General features: G+C 45.6%; 1 protein-coding gene across 4 annotated transcripts in view; it reads left to right on the forward strand.

Moving 5' to 3' along the window:
* Window positions 1-426: 426 nt before the first annotated feature.
* The window catches only part of MAMLD1 (mastermind like domain containing 1), a gene marked incomplete at both ends in the record, with an annotated part of 57,284 nt that continues 40,545 nt past the window's right edge, over window positions 427-17,165 (forward strand). For all 4 annotated transcript variants that reach the window (XM_081114994.1, XM_081114995.1, XM_081114996.1 and 1 more), the window contains one exon: window positions 427-522. In XM_081114994.1, coding sequence (XP_080971120.1) covers window positions 427-522 — 96 coding nt within the window. The remainder of the gene's footprint in view (window positions 523-17,165) is intronic.

Raw genomic sequence — 17,165 nt, forward strand, 5'->3', positions numbered from 1 at the left:
AGAGCCATTCCACAGACCTCACCACATACCATGCAAAAGTAAAGCCAGACCTAGGACCTACATCTCCTGCTATTAAGCCCAGTATTATTTTAGTTAAATCAGGCTGCTTCTCCACCCATCCCTCAGCTCTCCAGTGAACTTTGCTCTGCCCCATGGCCATCCCAACCAGCTGTCTCATAGAAGTGCCCCTCATCTGTGGGAGAAGGAGGGGCTCAATGAGATTGGTGGGGTGGGGAGAGAAACAGGAAAAAGAATGTGGCTGACTTTACCCAAACCTGTCCCTTAGAGTGAAAGACTGTGATTCACTGGGTCATTGGTCTCATCTTCATATCTGAAAGACAGTGTACTTTTTGTCTCCTAAGCCCTGTGTCTAGGTCGTTTGGGAAAGCACCTTGGAGAGTCAAGAATAAAATTGCAGGTCAAACAATGGATGACTGGAAAACTCGGCTTGTAATCAAGAGCATGCTTCCCCATATCACCATGGTGGGAAATCGTCAGGAGCCCAGAAAGCTCCAGGAATCGGTCAGACAATGGGCTATTGCGGGGGGCGGGGGGGTATTGAATGCTTCTAATCTTAAACTTGAATGTAAGATGTATTATTGAAATTCTGTGTACAAATTTATGGCAGGGAACCAACTTAAAATGTTAAGAACTGGAATCTGACATAGAAGAGATCTAGGAGATGAACTTACCCTACCCCTTGTGAGTTTCTGGAAAAACAGGACATACAGTCCAAGGCTCCATTCTGGACTCCCAGTCCAGTGATCTCTGCACTGAACCCCTTGAAATGGAAAGAGAGGAAGGGTGAAAGGGAAGAAATGCTTACTTTTTCTCTTCATAGAAATCAAGAGTGTGGGAATGACAGGCACTAGATGTATTGCATTAGCTTCCTAATATCACTGAGAACAGGAAGCAAGTAAGTAGGGTATAGAAAGATATTTCCATTAAACTCTTTGGCCTTTATATCCTTTTAAAAACTCATTTGACAAATTTCTACTTTCCTTGCTTGGAATCCAGACATCATCCATGTATTGGAAAATCAGGGTTAGGGTTTCCAGCGGTAGGTCTAGGATCCAGAATGACAGAAGGGGCCATGAAAGCCATTGGTTAGTTGAATTTGACAATAAAAGCCTGCATCATCGCCAAACTACCAAGATTGGCTCAGTTAGTAGGAGTTGCAGCAAACACAATGGTTGTTATCTCAGTGTATTAGGTCTACAGACCTAATCTCTGAAATTAATAGAGCAGAGAGGAAATGGCTCTTATAGAGCCGTGGGTCTGCTTCCTTCCTGTTCAGAGAACTAGGAGCTTAGAGTTCTGAGATAATGTCATTTCGCATAACTAGAGGGCCTGGCTTCTCCAATCCCAAGGGCAATCCACTTTCAGTAAATTGGCTTTCTGTTTAGTCTAGGATTCTCATATGTGCACAGGGGTGAGAGCAGATTGTTGAAGTTTTGCTCCTCTTTTTTTCCTCATTGTCTTCCACAAACAAGGTATTGAGAATGTGGTACCAAGTTGAGTATATGGACATTTACAAAACTATGTTTGCTGGAGTTCCAGAGATGGTAGACAGAGGAGATGGCAAAGATGGAGCAATTAATTGGCCAGTGGTCTGTCCTCCAAATTGCCAGCCCTTCTGCCAGGGATTTTCTAGAAGGCAATCTCTAACCTCCATCCCAATTTACTGTTTTGTTATTTATCTTTTATAAGCAACAAACTCTTGGTAATGCATCCAGAGCTCATGATTTTGGCATGACTTTCAGTTTCTCCTTTGTGTCACATTTGTTTCCACTCCTTGGAGGAAAGGTGGATAAATTGTAGTTTCAGGAGTCCTCTTCTCCTTCTCCTCAGGGACCCCACCAATACCCTTTTAAAAAGTATGACTAGTAAGTAACTTCTTTGGTTTTGATCAGTTTAGACCTCCATGTCAGAAGGGTTTTACTTAGATGGGTCTTTGGAGTGGCCATCTGTGCCCTCACTCCAAAGACGTTACCATTGCTCATGCCATTTCCGGGCTTGACTTTTCTTTGTATATAACCTTTAGAGCCCTTTGTAAGCTTTGCCCAAAATTCACCATGTTGCTTTAGAGTCACATGTTGTACTTGATCGAAATCAGCCCTTCTCCCTCTTCTTGTGACATATCTTATTTTCCGCCCTTGGCTCTGAGTGACCTGTTTCTTATAGTCCAAGCTGTTAGAAAACCCAGGATTTGCCCCAGTTGAGGGGATTCAAAAATATGTCTCACACTACAAAAGCCACTCTTCTCAAATGAGTCCTCTTCACAATAAAAAACAAAAACAAAAAATCAACAATTGTCTTCTTGGAAGGTGCCTATGGTCTCTGACAGGATGGCAGTGAGGGTGCCCATTCTATTGGCTTGGCCTGAGAGATATACATGGAGTCTGGCCAAGTCAGGCACCGCTGTACCCTCAGCTGGCAACCAAGGCAGCTCTTGGTTTGAACACAGTTGAATGTTCGTGGCTGGTCAATCCCTGCTACCTCTGGAAGACACCTGTGCTGTACCCTCAGCTGGCAACCAAGGCAGCTCTTGGTTTGAACGCAGTTGAATGTTCGTGGCTGGTCAATCCCTGCAACCTCTGGAAGACACCTGGTGCTAACATGGAGCTCTGCTACATATGCTGAGGAAATCAGCAGCCCAGGTGTTTGCTGACTGAGGGACATAAATGGGTGGATTAAAAAGCAGAGGGGCCTGTCAGTTCACCATGAAACCGCTGCCCAAACAAGTTATTGCAGGTCCCAGAATGATCAGCAGCAAGAGGTCCTTTGCAGGAGCTTGTCTTGCACTTCCAGGGTGACCTGAACTGGATATCAGCTGTTTCTGTTTCTTGCTCTCCCTCTGATGCTCCCTAATGTCCAGGGACAACACCCTGCTCCCCAGATCCAGGGAACTGTGTGTATGTAGAAGCACAACCCTTACAAGACTCTCCCCCATCCTATAATCATACTCAATATGAAAATCTGATTTAGACACTTAGCTTACCTGGTTTTCTTGTCCTTTCCAAAAACCAAACTAACAACAACAAAAACAACCTTGTTTCAAATCTAGGTCTGTAAATAAAATTCTCAGTCCGAAAGGACAATTCATGTAAACAGCCCTGGGATTTCCATGTGAATAACTGACAGACCACTTACAGGAAAACATCCATCTGATGTGATGATTGTTCTTGGCCTAAGACCAGGGCTCAGAACACCTGGATTCTAGTCTTGCTTCTGCCCCTAACTTATCTATGGGGCTTTGCCCATCATTTGTCCTTGATAAAGGTCAAGTGAACTAGGAATAAGGATAGCCACCTTTAGCCCTAACTGGTTTGGCTCAGTGGATAGACCGTCGGCCTGAAGGGTCCCAGGTTCAATTCTAGTCAAGGGCATGTACCTTGGTTGCGGGCACATCCCCAGTGGGAGGTGTGCAGAAGGCAGCTGATCGATGTTTCTGACTCTCTGTCCCTCTCCCTTCCTCTCTGTAAAAAACCAATAAAATGTATTTTAAAAAAAGAATAGCCATCTTTAATTGAGCATTGACTAGGTGTCAGGAACTTGCTAAGCATTTGGGGGATATTATCTCCTGTAATTCTTAGAATAACCCTGAGATGAAGAGGATATCTCTAGGAACTAAGGCTCAGAGAGATTAAACAACTTGGCTAAAGTCACTGAACATTTGGGCATCCACCCAAGGTTAATAAGGCATCCAATCTCTAGTTAGTATGTGCAGTTTTAACAGGAGGCAGAAGGAGAATGTTTGGTCTTTCCCTTTGAATTTAAGATATCCATTCCTTCCTAGATCAGTGGGTTGATTGAGTACTAGTAGGAGAATCTCTAAATTATTAGTGCTTCTGATGGGAGTGCTCCAGAGCTTGCATGGAATTGGAACTCAGTATACACATCACACATCATCTCTCTTTCAGTTGATACCTCACTGCAAGTGCAAATTTTTCCCAGTTCTGAGCAGCCACCTATTCTGTTCACAAGGCAGTGCCAGACAAAATGGGGTAGCTGAGGGCATTAGACATACAGTTGGAGAAGGAAGGACATACTGCTTATTTCTCATTTTCTGTGTCTCATCATTTAATGACAATAAATGGTTCACTCTGTAGGTTACAGTGAATTGGCATAGTGGGTATTCCTTCTGAGCTTCCCAACTATTCTCCGTCTTGATGGATGAGGACACTCAAGTCTGAGAAATCCAGTGACCTGCCGAAAGATGCCCATCAAACAGGTGGAGAGCTATATCAAGTGTCCCCATTTGGGTTGTCCCTAGTGCAGCCTGCTTTCCACCCACAGTATGACCAAAACTAACTCCTCACCCCTTCTTACCTCTAATAAGGCTGAAGAAGGAGGAGAGGAGGCCTGAGTAGAACAAGGAATGTGGAGAGATAGATGGCTACAAAAATACTGGCCTTGTTTTAACTGGCCCTCTTCTTTAGACTGATGAACTTAGTAATAACGGAAGAGGTCTGTTCATGTCCTTCTGCAGTGTGTGGTTGGGTTTAGGTTCTGTATCCAATGTCCTTGGGGCCACATACTTTTCATTTTAAACAGAGCATAAGAGTCAGTAAGGAGACCTTGAATCTGATCCCAAGGATGTAACCAGTGCTTTGTGATACCTTCAGCAAGTCCCTTCCTTGTAGAGGCCCCATTTCCAGGGTCTCTCCTATGTGTCCAGCCCTGGGCTAGATTCTGGATGACAGCAGTTCACAGTCAATGAGCAAACAATTTCTAGGCTGACTCCATTGGGAACAACTCTGTCCTGTTCTGTAATTCTACTTGTCCTACTCTGCAATGGTGAGGAGAAGATGGTTGATGACTCTCATGTGAGGTACTTTGTACAAATTAGCTCATCTACTCCTGTGACAGGGATTAATATTTCCACTTCACTACTGAGGAGACTGAATCTCCGAGACAATAGGGACTTTTCTAGTATTACACAGTCAGTAGGCGGGAAATTCAGACCACAAACCCAGACAACTTGACTCCAAAGCTCTTCCCCCTCTGCAGCTTCCCATTCCCATTTTAGGAGCTCAGATAGTTTTAAGCCTTCTGTAGGCTGGCATGGCACTTGGGGGTGAAATGGAGTCCCAGATTATCTGGAGATTTTATTACAGTGCAGACATCCAACAAACAGAGCAAGAGTGGAAGCATCTTTATTTCATCATGGTGGATCCCTGGAACGTTCTGGCTACCACCATCCACTACCCAGCCTGAAAACAGCAAGCCAGGCAGATTAAACACCCCACAAGGAGATCAGAACAGTCAGCTAGGTCCTGGGATGAGTTATCTAAACAGCCTTCTTGGAGCCCAGAGAAGGCCAGTGTCCCCTGCTCCATAGAGGCTGTAGGCATGTTGCAGATGTGGCTCCACCTCCAGGCACCAGGTGATCCAGAGACAGGTTATGGGAGAAGCTGTTGTTCCTGACACAGATCTTGCATGAATCTCTGTGTTTCAGTCTCTGCACCAGTAAAATAGGATTAATAATCTGCCCTCTGTCCACGTCAGAGTTTCTGGATGATGATGAACAAGATATAGATATGAATGCTGTATAAACAAGGCATAACTTCTGTAAGCACTTTTTTTTTTAATGATGAGAGGTTGGCACTGGCTCAGAAGGGCGATGGGAAATGTTTGTCTTTGTTACTCAGGTAGAAACACACATGACTCCTGAGGATATCTTAGTCTCATCAACAGCCCCACTGCACTGAGGAGAGCTGGATTTATGGTGTAGCTCTGAGCATTCTAGGTCAAGGCTTGCAGTGCATATGTGCCTTTCTATTTTGGGGCTCCTCCCCATGGAGCAGGCAGCTGTTCGCTCCCTTTGCTCCCTCCTCCTCCTCCTCCCGCGGTAAGGGTCCTTTCCTGCTCTAGACACCCAACCAGGGAAGGCCACCTGTCAGAGGTCTTGCATTCAGACCTCTGCCACAGCTGAGGACTGCTCAGCTTGCACCACACCACTGGGCTCTGCATCTGGGTCCTACCTGAGTAGCCCAGTCCACCAAACCATTGACCTGGAAATGGCAATCTGTTTGAAGGAGAGGATGTTGAGAGGGGGAGTTCTGTTTGGCAGCTGGCTTCTGCTGGCATCTGGGATCTTGGCATTACCTATTTCTGGAATTCCAGGAGCCTATTCTGGCCTTGTCTGCATTTCTGCCTGGCTCCTGCCCCCAGCTTCCTTGACATTAGGCCCAAGGTGACAGGTGTCCGGAGCTTGAACTCCCTAGGGGAGGAAAGTAGATACTGTTGGACCTTAGGTCAGGGCTGAAGAAGAACTTCGCTGAGCTGAGGCTCAGACACCATCTTTCTCTAGCATGTGCACAAACCAGGAGCCATCCCTGGGATGTGGGTCTGGGACTCTCCAAACTCTGGGCTGACCTGTGACAGCTGAGGCCTCTTGCTTTTTCTGAAAATCTCTAACTGGAGAGCTCAATGTGACTCTGCTTGCAGACAGATATTTAGTTTGTAAGCTGCCCATGGAGTGCCAAGTTCCAGAACTCAGGGTAAGGGAAAGCATGTGTTTCTCAGGTCTGGGTTACAGATTTTTATTTCTACAATCGACATAGAATAATTTTTCCAAGGCCTCCCTCCTCCCCTTTTGCCTCCTTTCCTTCTCCTCCCCTTCCTTCCTGCCTTTCCTTTCTCCTTCTCATTTCCTGCCTCCCCTCTCACCAGATCTCCAACCCCCAAAGTACCAAAGTTAGAAAGGCGGGCAGAAGCCACAGGCTGCTGGACATATCTGCTGGGAACCCAGACCAAGGATCAGGCATACCTGCCACTGCCACTACCTCCCACCCCCCAGCTTCTCTAAACAAACTTGCCTTTGTGTGCTTCCCTCCAGTGCTATGGGGCTTGGTCACTCTCCTGACTCCTCATCCCGAGCTGCTTCTCTCTTCGGTTGCTTCCCAAGGCTGTCAGGACGCATAGCCACTCCCATGACCCTGAGATCTCCTGCTCTTACGTCCTTCTTTCCATAGCTCGGTACCTGGCACATAATAAATCCTCAATAAGCAGCGGCTGCTGTTTCTCTTGGCCAGAAATCATCCCAGCCACTCTTTTGTTGACCCAAGAGGTCAAGAACACACAAAGGAGAAGGGGCGTGTCCAGGGTCATTGGGCCAGTTAGTAAATTCATTACAGTTTTGGAAAAGTGGTTGTCTCTTGGCCTTGTGCTGGAAATGGGAAAAGAACAAGATAATTTGCAGGAAACCTTTTGCTCCAATGGCTAATTCAAATCTGCAGATGCCAGCTGAGCCCTGTCATGAGGCTAGGCACTCTGGAGGTACAGAGATGATGAAGAAACAGTCCTAGTCTTAAGAGATCTGCATTGTACAGACAGGAAATGCAAAGCATAACATGGCAGCCTTGAGAGTGGCCACAGTACGGAACAGGCTGAAAATAGAAGGAGTAGAAGCTGAGGCTATATTATCATAGAGACCCATGAAGGCCTAAGGAAGGTGTGTATACTTTAGTTTGCTGGATGACATGAGCATTGCTCAAGAGTATAGAAAGGCTGGATGAGCAAGGCAGAGATGGGCATTGTGGAGAAGGTGTTTTCTCCTTTCACTGGAACCTGCTGAGCACCCACCATCAGATGCTCAATAATAACAACTGTCATTAGTGAAAGTGAAACATGACACTTAGGAGTACCACATACCTAGTCCAGCTCAGAATTGGTCATCTAACTTGTATAATGGTCTAAATCTTGAAGCTTTACAATTCCAAAAATGTTGCTTACCACTCTCTTGTGACAGTAGGCCTATGTGGCCCTCTGAAGTGCGAGTAGGGCAATTTGGAAATAACTATTTCCCTGGGGAAAGATGCTCAGGTCATGCTTTATGTTAAGGCTGGCAAACTCTGCCCCAATGAGCTAAGTCTGGCCCACAGCCTGTTTTTGTAAATAAAGTTTTATTAGCACACAGTCACACTAACTTGTTAACATATTATGTACTACAGTTATACCAGAGGCCACATGGCCTGCAAAGCCTAAGATATTTACTACTTGGGCCTTTACAGAAAAAATTTGACCTCCCCTGATCTAGGTCACTGGGCTTTGGTTCATTTTTTTCCAAGGACATAGCTTTCCCTAATAAATGGGTACTCCCCTCTGTGCTGCTTGAGTGAAAATCACAGATCTTCACACCTCCCCAAGTAATCTGTTTCCTCTCCTCTGTCAAAGCTTGTCCAACCTCCACTCTAGATCCTGTCCTTTTTCCAGACACCTGCCTCTGTAACTGGTCCTTATCCTTTTTGCAACATCCATTTCTCCCTCTCCCATCAGCATCCAAAAAGACATTTTACAGTCAATCATTCCTCTGCTTAATCAACCAATGGCTTCTCACTGCCAACAATTTACAATCCACCCCCTTCCCCATGGCCAGCAAAGCCCTCTTCGAGCTCACAGCTGCTTGCTGGGCTTACTGTGCACCAAGCCCACTGGCCACTTGCCCTTCCTTGGAACACACAAGAGCTCTCCCCAGGACCTTCTTACTTCTGCCCACTTGCCTGGAACGTTATGCTCCCACCCTATGTCCTGGACTGCATTAGATGTCCACTTAAATGTGCCTTCTTCAGAACAACCTGCTGGCCACTCTGTCACATCACTGTTTCTTCATTCCTCTGAAGAATACTGCTCACACTCTGTTCTTGTTCTTGTTGTTGACTTACTTTTTGTCCCACTAGAGTTCCAGCTCTTCTTAGTCTGGTTCACCATTTGCTTTTCTAGTGTATGCTCATTATGGGGGGATTTCTATTCTGGGCCTCCTAGAAAGTCCTGTTTTGTACAATTAGAAGCTTTCATCTCTGTAGTAGACAGAAGTCCAGTGCCATTCTCTCTAGTTGCCTCTAGTTGTAGAATAAGCTTTAGGAACTGAAGTTGTCTAGTATTAGGGCTGTGCCTGTGTGACACTGTCAGAAAATCTGAACATTTTCTCGCCTCTTTTCCTTTTTCAAGTCAAGCCTTTGGAGTTTAGAACAATGAACTTGGCCGATATAAAATACCTCCAGGAAGCCAGCCTCCAAACACCAACACCCAACATCTGCTTTCTGAATATATGGCTTCAAAGAGCTAAGTGTACAGTAGCTAACTGCTGCCCATCTTTTTTTTTAAGCCACATGACAGCTAAGGAACTTAGAAGTGCCTTGCCCTTTCCTGTAGTTAAGTCTGACATAAAATTACTTTATTGGCAACATTTTAACAAATAAAAATCTCCCATGTTTCTACAAGTAATTCAGCTTTAATTTTCCAGGTAAGAAAAAGATAATTATGATTAACTGCAAGGAGACAGTTTTGAGGTTTCTGTTAATAACACATTCAAAGTGAGTCTTCTTCCTCTGACCCAGTCACTGGAGCTTCTTACAGAGGTAATGAAAGACATATCCTGTAGGAAAACTCCCTCATCATCAGCACCTCTTCCACCACAATCTCTACCACCTATCTCCATCACTACCACACCTGCCCTCACCTCCATTACTATCACCTTTATCTATACCAGCAACACACACACACACACACACACACACACACACACACACACGTAGGGGGTATTTTTCAGGTGATGTGACTCATTCCATGATGCAATCGCAGAAAGAAAGAAATATTTTTAGACAGTCATTATTTTCAATATGTAACTTACTCCTGTTGCTGTGTGCTTTGGGGATGTGGAACATCAGCATATGTGTGTGGCCAAAATTAAATTAGGATTCATTACAAGAAAGGACAATATCACTAAGTGCACACATTTCAAAAAAGATAAGTTTGGCTAAGAGATCTTTTACTTTGTAAAATAATTTACTGAAGATTTCCTTTCAGTGGCAAATTCTTGTTGGATTTTATTATGATTCGGTTTACAAAAGTTAGCCTTGCACACAGCTATTCAGGAGTGCAGCCAATGAGTAAAGGCAGATCTGCTATGAATGGCAAATGCTGCTGAATAAACCATGTTAAAGGCTATTTTAGGATCACCAAGAATGTGTTTGCATTTTCAAGAGTGGGAAGATAGAGAATATTTATTTGGTATGTAAGCCATGCCAGGCATTGTGCTGTGCTCACTTTACATGTATAAGCTCATGTGATCTTTATAACAAATTTGTGATGCAGGCCTCACTCTCCTCATTTAGGTTGCACAGCATTTTGAGTGTATTAAATGCCACTGAATTGTACACTTTAAAAAAGTTTAATTTTATGCTCTGTGAATTCTACCTCAGTTTAAAAAAGAGGACCTAAAACATTTCACAATGTATGCATATGTTAAATCATCACACTGTACACTTTCAGAAAAAATAACATTGTACAATCTAAATATATACAATTTTTATTTTGTCAATCATACCTCACTTATGGTGAAAAAAAGAGGACTTAGACCATGGGGAGGTCCTCTCTGGACTGATCTGACTGATGCTTTTTATGACATAGTCTTTTTAAAAAATATATATATTTTTTATTGATTTTTTTTTACAGAGAGGAAGGTAGAGGGATAGAGAGAGTTAGAAACATCAATGAGAGAAAAACATCGATCAGCTGCCTCCTGCATACCTCTAACTGGGTATGTGCCCACAACCAAGGTACATGCCCTTGACCGGAATCGAACCTGGGACCCTTCAGTCTGCAGGCCGACACTTTATCCAATGAACCAAACCAGTTAGGGCTATGACATATTCTTTCCAAGCCTCTGCTTCTATGGCATTCTAGAGCTCAAACAGCCTGGCTCAAAAATCTAGTAACTGGAGTGGGTTCATCTGTGGACTGTTAGATTTCAGAGCCAGAATTTGGTGCTTGGGGGGCTAAAATGGACTTATTCTGTAAATATGACCATCTGAATGCCCTGGACTAACTATGTGTCTTTGGATTCTTTTACCACCTGCACAGCTGTCATGAAAGTGAAATGCCTTTTGCCATTTTATTTAGCTCATTGTTGGGGCACACACAAATGCAGTCACTTGTGCCCAAGCTTCAAGACTTATCCTTCAAGCCTGGTATCTAATTTTGTTCATTTAACCTTATATTTTCTTTCAAAAAGAGGCCCCCCAAAATTATATAAACTTCAGTTCCCACAAAGCATAAATCTTCACCTGGGTACAGGGACGAAGGTACTAAGCAATCAGCAACTGTTTTTCTCTTTACCACATTTAAACTACTCAAGTTGATGCCCTAGAGATGGCGAGCAGTGCCTCCTAGAAAGTCAGGACTGTCATCTTGGTCCTGATCCTACCATTGCAATCCTATGGGGCCTTGCTGTAAGGAGAGATATTGCTGCTGTGTTCACCCAGTCACAGGCAGAAGTCTTAAAGATTTTGTGGATGGAAAGCCAGTGCTATTCCATATGGTATGTAGTTTCCACACAACTCAAACAATCCCTTCTGCCCTCTTCATATATAGAAATCCAGGTCTGCCCAGTGGCCCTGGCTGTCTCCAGCCTCAGCTCTGCCTCCACATTTTCCCTTCCCTACATGATTTTGGCCTCATCAGCTTAATTTGGGTGAAACACAGATGACACTTTTTAACCTGGGTCCTGCACAGACAGAGTTTTCTGGACTGAAATTATGTCCTTGGCTTTGACCTTCAGCTTCTATTCCAGCCCCCAGACAGCACCTGCTTTATCTATAGGCCAGCCTTGCCAAGTTCGTTCAGCCATTTGAAACAAACTCTATCTTTTTCTTCTCCCCCAAGTAACCATCTTTATCCCTTGAATGATGCTACATGGGAATGTGTTTGGAGACCAATTTAGGGTTTTTCTCTCAGAGGTCAAACTGGGTCTCAGAAACACTGGCCCATGGACACAAGTCTTCCTAGCTCTGGGCCTCACCAGCCTTAACATGAGTGGGAGGAACCAGCCTGTCTCCAAGGGCCTGGCATTCTTATAGCCCAGGAACAGAAGGTTAGCATTCAAGAAAGGCTTGTTTAATGACTGATACTTCAAATCTTCTCAGGGGGTGGTACAGTATGCATATGCGTTCATTAATGCATATACATTTATAGGTTTAGGGCCATTGTTAGAGTTGCCAATACTTCCAACTGGTGTGCTTACATTACAGAAAGGGAACACAGTGCTAGGAAAATCCCCCACCCAGGCCAGCTTGTTTGTGCATTTGTTGGGGCTACCACTCAGATAGCTCTCCTTGAAGCTTGTCTAAGTCACAAGTCCTCAGGTTGGGATGAGTGCTGTAGACAGTGTGGGGAAACCAATAGCAGTGGATGGTGGTGAGCAGCAGGAGGTGGAATTTTAAAGGCAGCACTGCTGATTGTCAGGTCAGTGCCTTCAAGACTAGGCCACTGACCTTCCCCCATCCCCACATGATGTGCCATCCTAGTAGATGGGTCCATATTGATCAAAGAGCAAGCCGAGGTCCATACTATAAGGCAATATGGCAGCTTGGGGACTCAAGGTTTGGATAATAACATCAGTAACAATTACTGCTCCCAATGTGCATGTCTCAACAATGCCGTGAGGCACACATGGCAGCCTGAGCACATATTTTACAGAAGAATAAATTGAGGCTCAGAAAGTGGGAGTGACTTGCCCACAATCACACAGCAAATTGAAGAGCTAAGGCTTAAATGCAAGTCTTCTGGTGTCTACTCCAGGGCTTTTTCCTCCATCCCACCTGGCCTCTTTCTGCATTGGGTGCTGAGCATGCAGTCTGTGGACTCAGGGCAAGCCAGAGGCACCAAGAAATCCCCTTCCTATGGGCCAAGAATCTTGCTCCAAACCATCTGTTAGTGGAGATTCGTCCTTAAGACAAACTGACTCCTCTTGAAGCCAATCAGAACTCAGGGTTCCCTGCCATTCCCAGCTACCCTAGGATTCTCCAGAGCCTCATGTCCTGCAATTCTGGAAATGCTGAAAATCCTCATTGTTCTACAGAAAGGTCGGTTTTTAGCTTGTGGGGACATTCTTCTGAAAAACAAACATGCAAGTGACATATGCCCACATATAGTTATTTATACTATGTACACAGATACTAATTTGATCCCATGTATGTATCTGGGCAAATTCTTTCTCTCTCTGCTGTTCTCTCTCTCTTTCTGCAAACCTAATATTGATGCAGCATTGTCTTATCTCTTCTGGGTCTAACTGCACCATGTCCCATGATATTTTTATTTCTTTCTTCTGAGCAAGTATACTGGGGACCACTTTTGTCTCAGAGTGCTTGAAATCCAATCTAGTTGGTGAAGATCATTTTCTAGGAAACTCATAGGGGTGTTGATAGAGAATGGATGCACTTGTGAGAGAGAGATGAAAAACCAGCAAGCAGATTGGCCTGAACTGAACTAGAAGAGGCACTTGAGAAGGAGAAAGGGGACAGTAATAAACTATTTCCCCTTTTTTGACTATTTTACTCAGGACCTACATGCTCAGTGCATTCTGGAGGGATAATGAGGCTCACTGAATTCATCTGTCCTGGATATCTTCCACCTCCTACATTCTTACTTAGTAGGACCTGTGCATATTTTTGTGGGCCTTTCATTGGTGTCCATGTTAAACCTCCAGCTAGAGTATCCAAAATTAAGTGATTATAACAGCCTGCCCAACTTCTTTTTGAAGAGTAATATATTTATGTATATTATACTAGGGGCCCGGTGCACGAAATTCGTGCACTGGATGTGTGTGTGTGTGGGGGGGAGTGTCCCTCAGCCCAGCCTGCCCCCTCTCACATACTGGGAGCCCTCAGGCGGTGACCCCCATCACCCTCCGATTGCCTGATCGGCCCCTTGCCCAGGCCTGACGTCTCCGCCAGAGGTGTCAGGCTTGGACAGGGGACCCCCATCTCCCCCCGATCACTGGCTCTGGCCCCCGCCCAGGCCTGAGGCCTCTGGCCCAGGAATCATGCCTGGGCAGGGGACCCCCATCTCCCTCTGATCGCTTGCTTCACCCCCCGCCCAAGCCTGACGCCTCTGACCCAGGCTTCAGGCCTGGGCAAGGGGACCATCATATCCCCCCAATCCCAGGCTCCACCCCCCACCCAGGCCTGATGCCTCGGCCAGAGGAGTTGACCCTCATCACCCTCCGATCACCAATCACCGGATCGGCCCCTTGACCAGGCCTGAGGCCTCCGGCAGAGGTGTCAGGCCTAGGCAGGGGACCCCCAGCTCCCCGCAGTTGCAGGCTCCGCCCCTGCCCAGGCCTAATGCCTCTGGCCTAGGCGTCCGGCCTGGGTAGCGGGGACCCGCAGTGGCAGCGGGGGGCGTCGCGATCGTGGGCTTCGCTTTAGGCCCAGGCAAGGGACCCCTAGCTCCTGGGACTGCCAGCTTCAACCGTGCCCAGCTCCCATCGCTGGCTCCACCCCTACTTCCTGCTATCACTGGCCAGGGCGGCAAAGGTGCCTGATTCTCCGATCATGGCTGGGGGGTAGGGCAAAGGTGGCCCCAGGGCCGCCTTTGCCCTGCCCCCCAGCTCTTAGCTCCCCCCTGGGTTTCCGATCACTGTCAGTGGCAGGGGGCTTCTTCCTGCTTTCCCTTTCGCCTCCCTGCATTGTGCCTGCATATGCAAATTAGCCGCCATCTTGTTGGCAGTTAATTTGCATATAGCCCTGATTAGCCAATGAAAAGGGTATTGCCGTATGCCAATTACCATTTTTCTCTTTTATTAGTGTAGATTCTTTATCTCCATGTGCCCATTTGATGAGTCTGGATTTTACTTTTATAATCTAGACCTTTTCCAAGAAATATTTGCCCTTTGTGGCATTCTGAACTAAAAGTGTAGAAAAAGGAAGACTTGCCATTATGTCATTGTTTACAGAGAACCAGAAATAATATTGACTTCAGAGCTGAACTTGGTCCCTATCAGAAGGGTTGCCTTTGTTTTCTCATTATTTAGGGGGTGGGGAAGTCATCACATGCTTTCAAATGCATTTTAATGAGTGTTTATAAAGTTGTGGGGATCACATTGGTGGCTTTGTCTGCCTGATTATGAAATGGGAGTCTTTAGGCATTTGTGGATAGAGATAAAGTCATTCCTTTCTTAAAAATACCAGAGAATCATCCCTCCCCTCCCGGTGTCCTCCCTCACACACAACAAAGGCAGGACTTGTGAGGTCTCAGGCTGGGAGTTGGGAACCTGAAGTTTACTGTTGTCATTATATCTTAACTAGTTGTATGACCACAAGCAAATCGCATTCCATTCTGTTTTGTGTAAAAAGAGGAGGTTGAAATATGCGCTCTAGAAATCCTGCCAGTGTCTGCTGATTAACTTTTCTTGTAAAAAGAGAAATTAGAAATTTCATAGTGAGTGGGCAGGATCATGTGCAATACATGGCCTGAATGAAGTAGGGGTTGGCTGGTAGCTTGGACCAATAGCTTGCTGTCATGGAGTCCACAGAGCCTGGAAATGGCACATGCATGAAGCTAGAAGTTTTGTTTAGAAGGGTCTGAAAGCTTGGTTGGGACCTTCCATCCCCAATGCAAAGTTGATAGGGGAAGCCATTCAGGAGTAGCAAGCTATCTGCTGCATTTGATCTAAAATGTTGGTCACAGGAATCAATCAACACCCAGCCCAGGAAGGCAGACCTCAGCTCATTACCCACTGGTTCAGGTGACTCAGTGAAGATGTGCACTAAGCATGAGAGACAGCCCAGCCATCTTCTTGCAACTGAGATGAGTAACAAATCATGGAACTGTGTAAGAGGAGGCACTAAGGCAAGCCTGTATCTATGGGAAAAATTAACTGGATAATAGATTTTCATGCTTCACCAATGCCTGGTGAAAGCAGATGCATTTAGAGCAAGGTTGGGTGGTTCCATGTAAATGCAGCCACCTTTCTGAGCCTTTTTTAAGCTTGGCTGGAGTTCTTGCCAGTCAGCCAGGGTGCTGTAGGCCAACTCTTGAAAACTCTCACTATAAAATTCCAAATGCAAAGCTGCATAGCTTCTAACAAAGTCGAGTCTCCTTTAAGTCCATTGAAAAAAGGAGAACTCAGTGCTCTCTTGGGCAGTACATATACTGAAAAAGGAGAGTTCAGAAGAGGCTCCCATCTGCCCCTCTGCTGAAACTGCAGCCTCGACTAGCAACTCTGTGCACCCAGAGGACAAGGCCAGCCTGTCCTCTGATTAGGCATGCTCCCAAAGTATTCAATGAGGTGAGCAGCTGTCCAGCTGCAGACTTGGCACAGCAAGAGTGGCACCTGCTGCAGCAATTGGATCCACCAGCATTGGGACTGCCATTAACATCTCCCAGGGGCATCCTGAGGTCTACTTTGTCATTGAGGAGCTGGTTGGAATTGGAATTGAGGGGGGAACATTAGCTTGGATGCACTGATGGGTGCCTGAAATTTGGAGACCCCTGTCCTTTGCAAATGGTTCCTAATATTACTTTTAGCATCCCAGGGGTCACTTCCTGCTTTCTCCACCTCCTTCAACCTTAGTCCCAACAAGTTAATGGAATACTTACCATTAAATGAAAGCTCCAGGAGCACACAGAATCTGCCAGGGATTCCAGGATACTGCTACTCATAGCCCCTGCCATCTCTTCCTTCCCATCCCTCCCCTGCCTGACTCTACATAGCCTTCACTGTCATTAAATCTGTCTTGCAGTCTAAGATATTACAGACAGCACATTGGGACCAACCACTGCCATCTGAGACTCTCTACAGGGGATCTTATCTAAAACCCACACTGTCATTCCTCATTGATCCATTTCATATATTTCTATCCAATATATTGGATTTCTTTGACCTTTTTTTGGCAGAATGTAAAAGAGACCAAATTTCAGTTTGGGACCCAGTGACTTGTTTGTGGGATGCTCCATGCTGATTGAATGAATGGACAGGAAAACATGTGGCCTGGTCATTTCAAAAGAAAAGGCAAAGAAATAGGCAAGTCCCCTCAGTCAGAGTGGTGGAGCCTCTTCTGTAAGGACGAGGTAGTAAGTGTCCTGCTCCTTTGGTGGATTAAGGCAATGGGTCTGGAGGCAGCTGAATGGTTATGGAGGGGCCCTGCATCTTCCCTCCAATTGAGCAACTCTGAGCAAGTCCTGCCCCCTCCCTGAGTCTCAGGGTCCCTGTCTTTAATAGGACAGGGTTGGACTCCCAGGGTCCTTCTAGATCTAGGTGCCCCAGAATCTGTCCCATTCCACATAAGAGTCAGAGCAGCATCATGAATGAGAACCAAAATTATGCTCATTTTACAAATGAAGAAACTGGGGCTCAGAGATATTAAGTGCAAAGGCAA

This window comes from Myotis nattereri, assembly GCF_964212035.1.
Source record: "Myotis nattereri genome assembly, chromosome: X".
In the NCBI taxonomy this organism is placed as follows: Eukaryota; Metazoa; Chordata; class Mammalia; order Chiroptera; family Vespertilionidae; genus Myotis; species Myotis nattereri.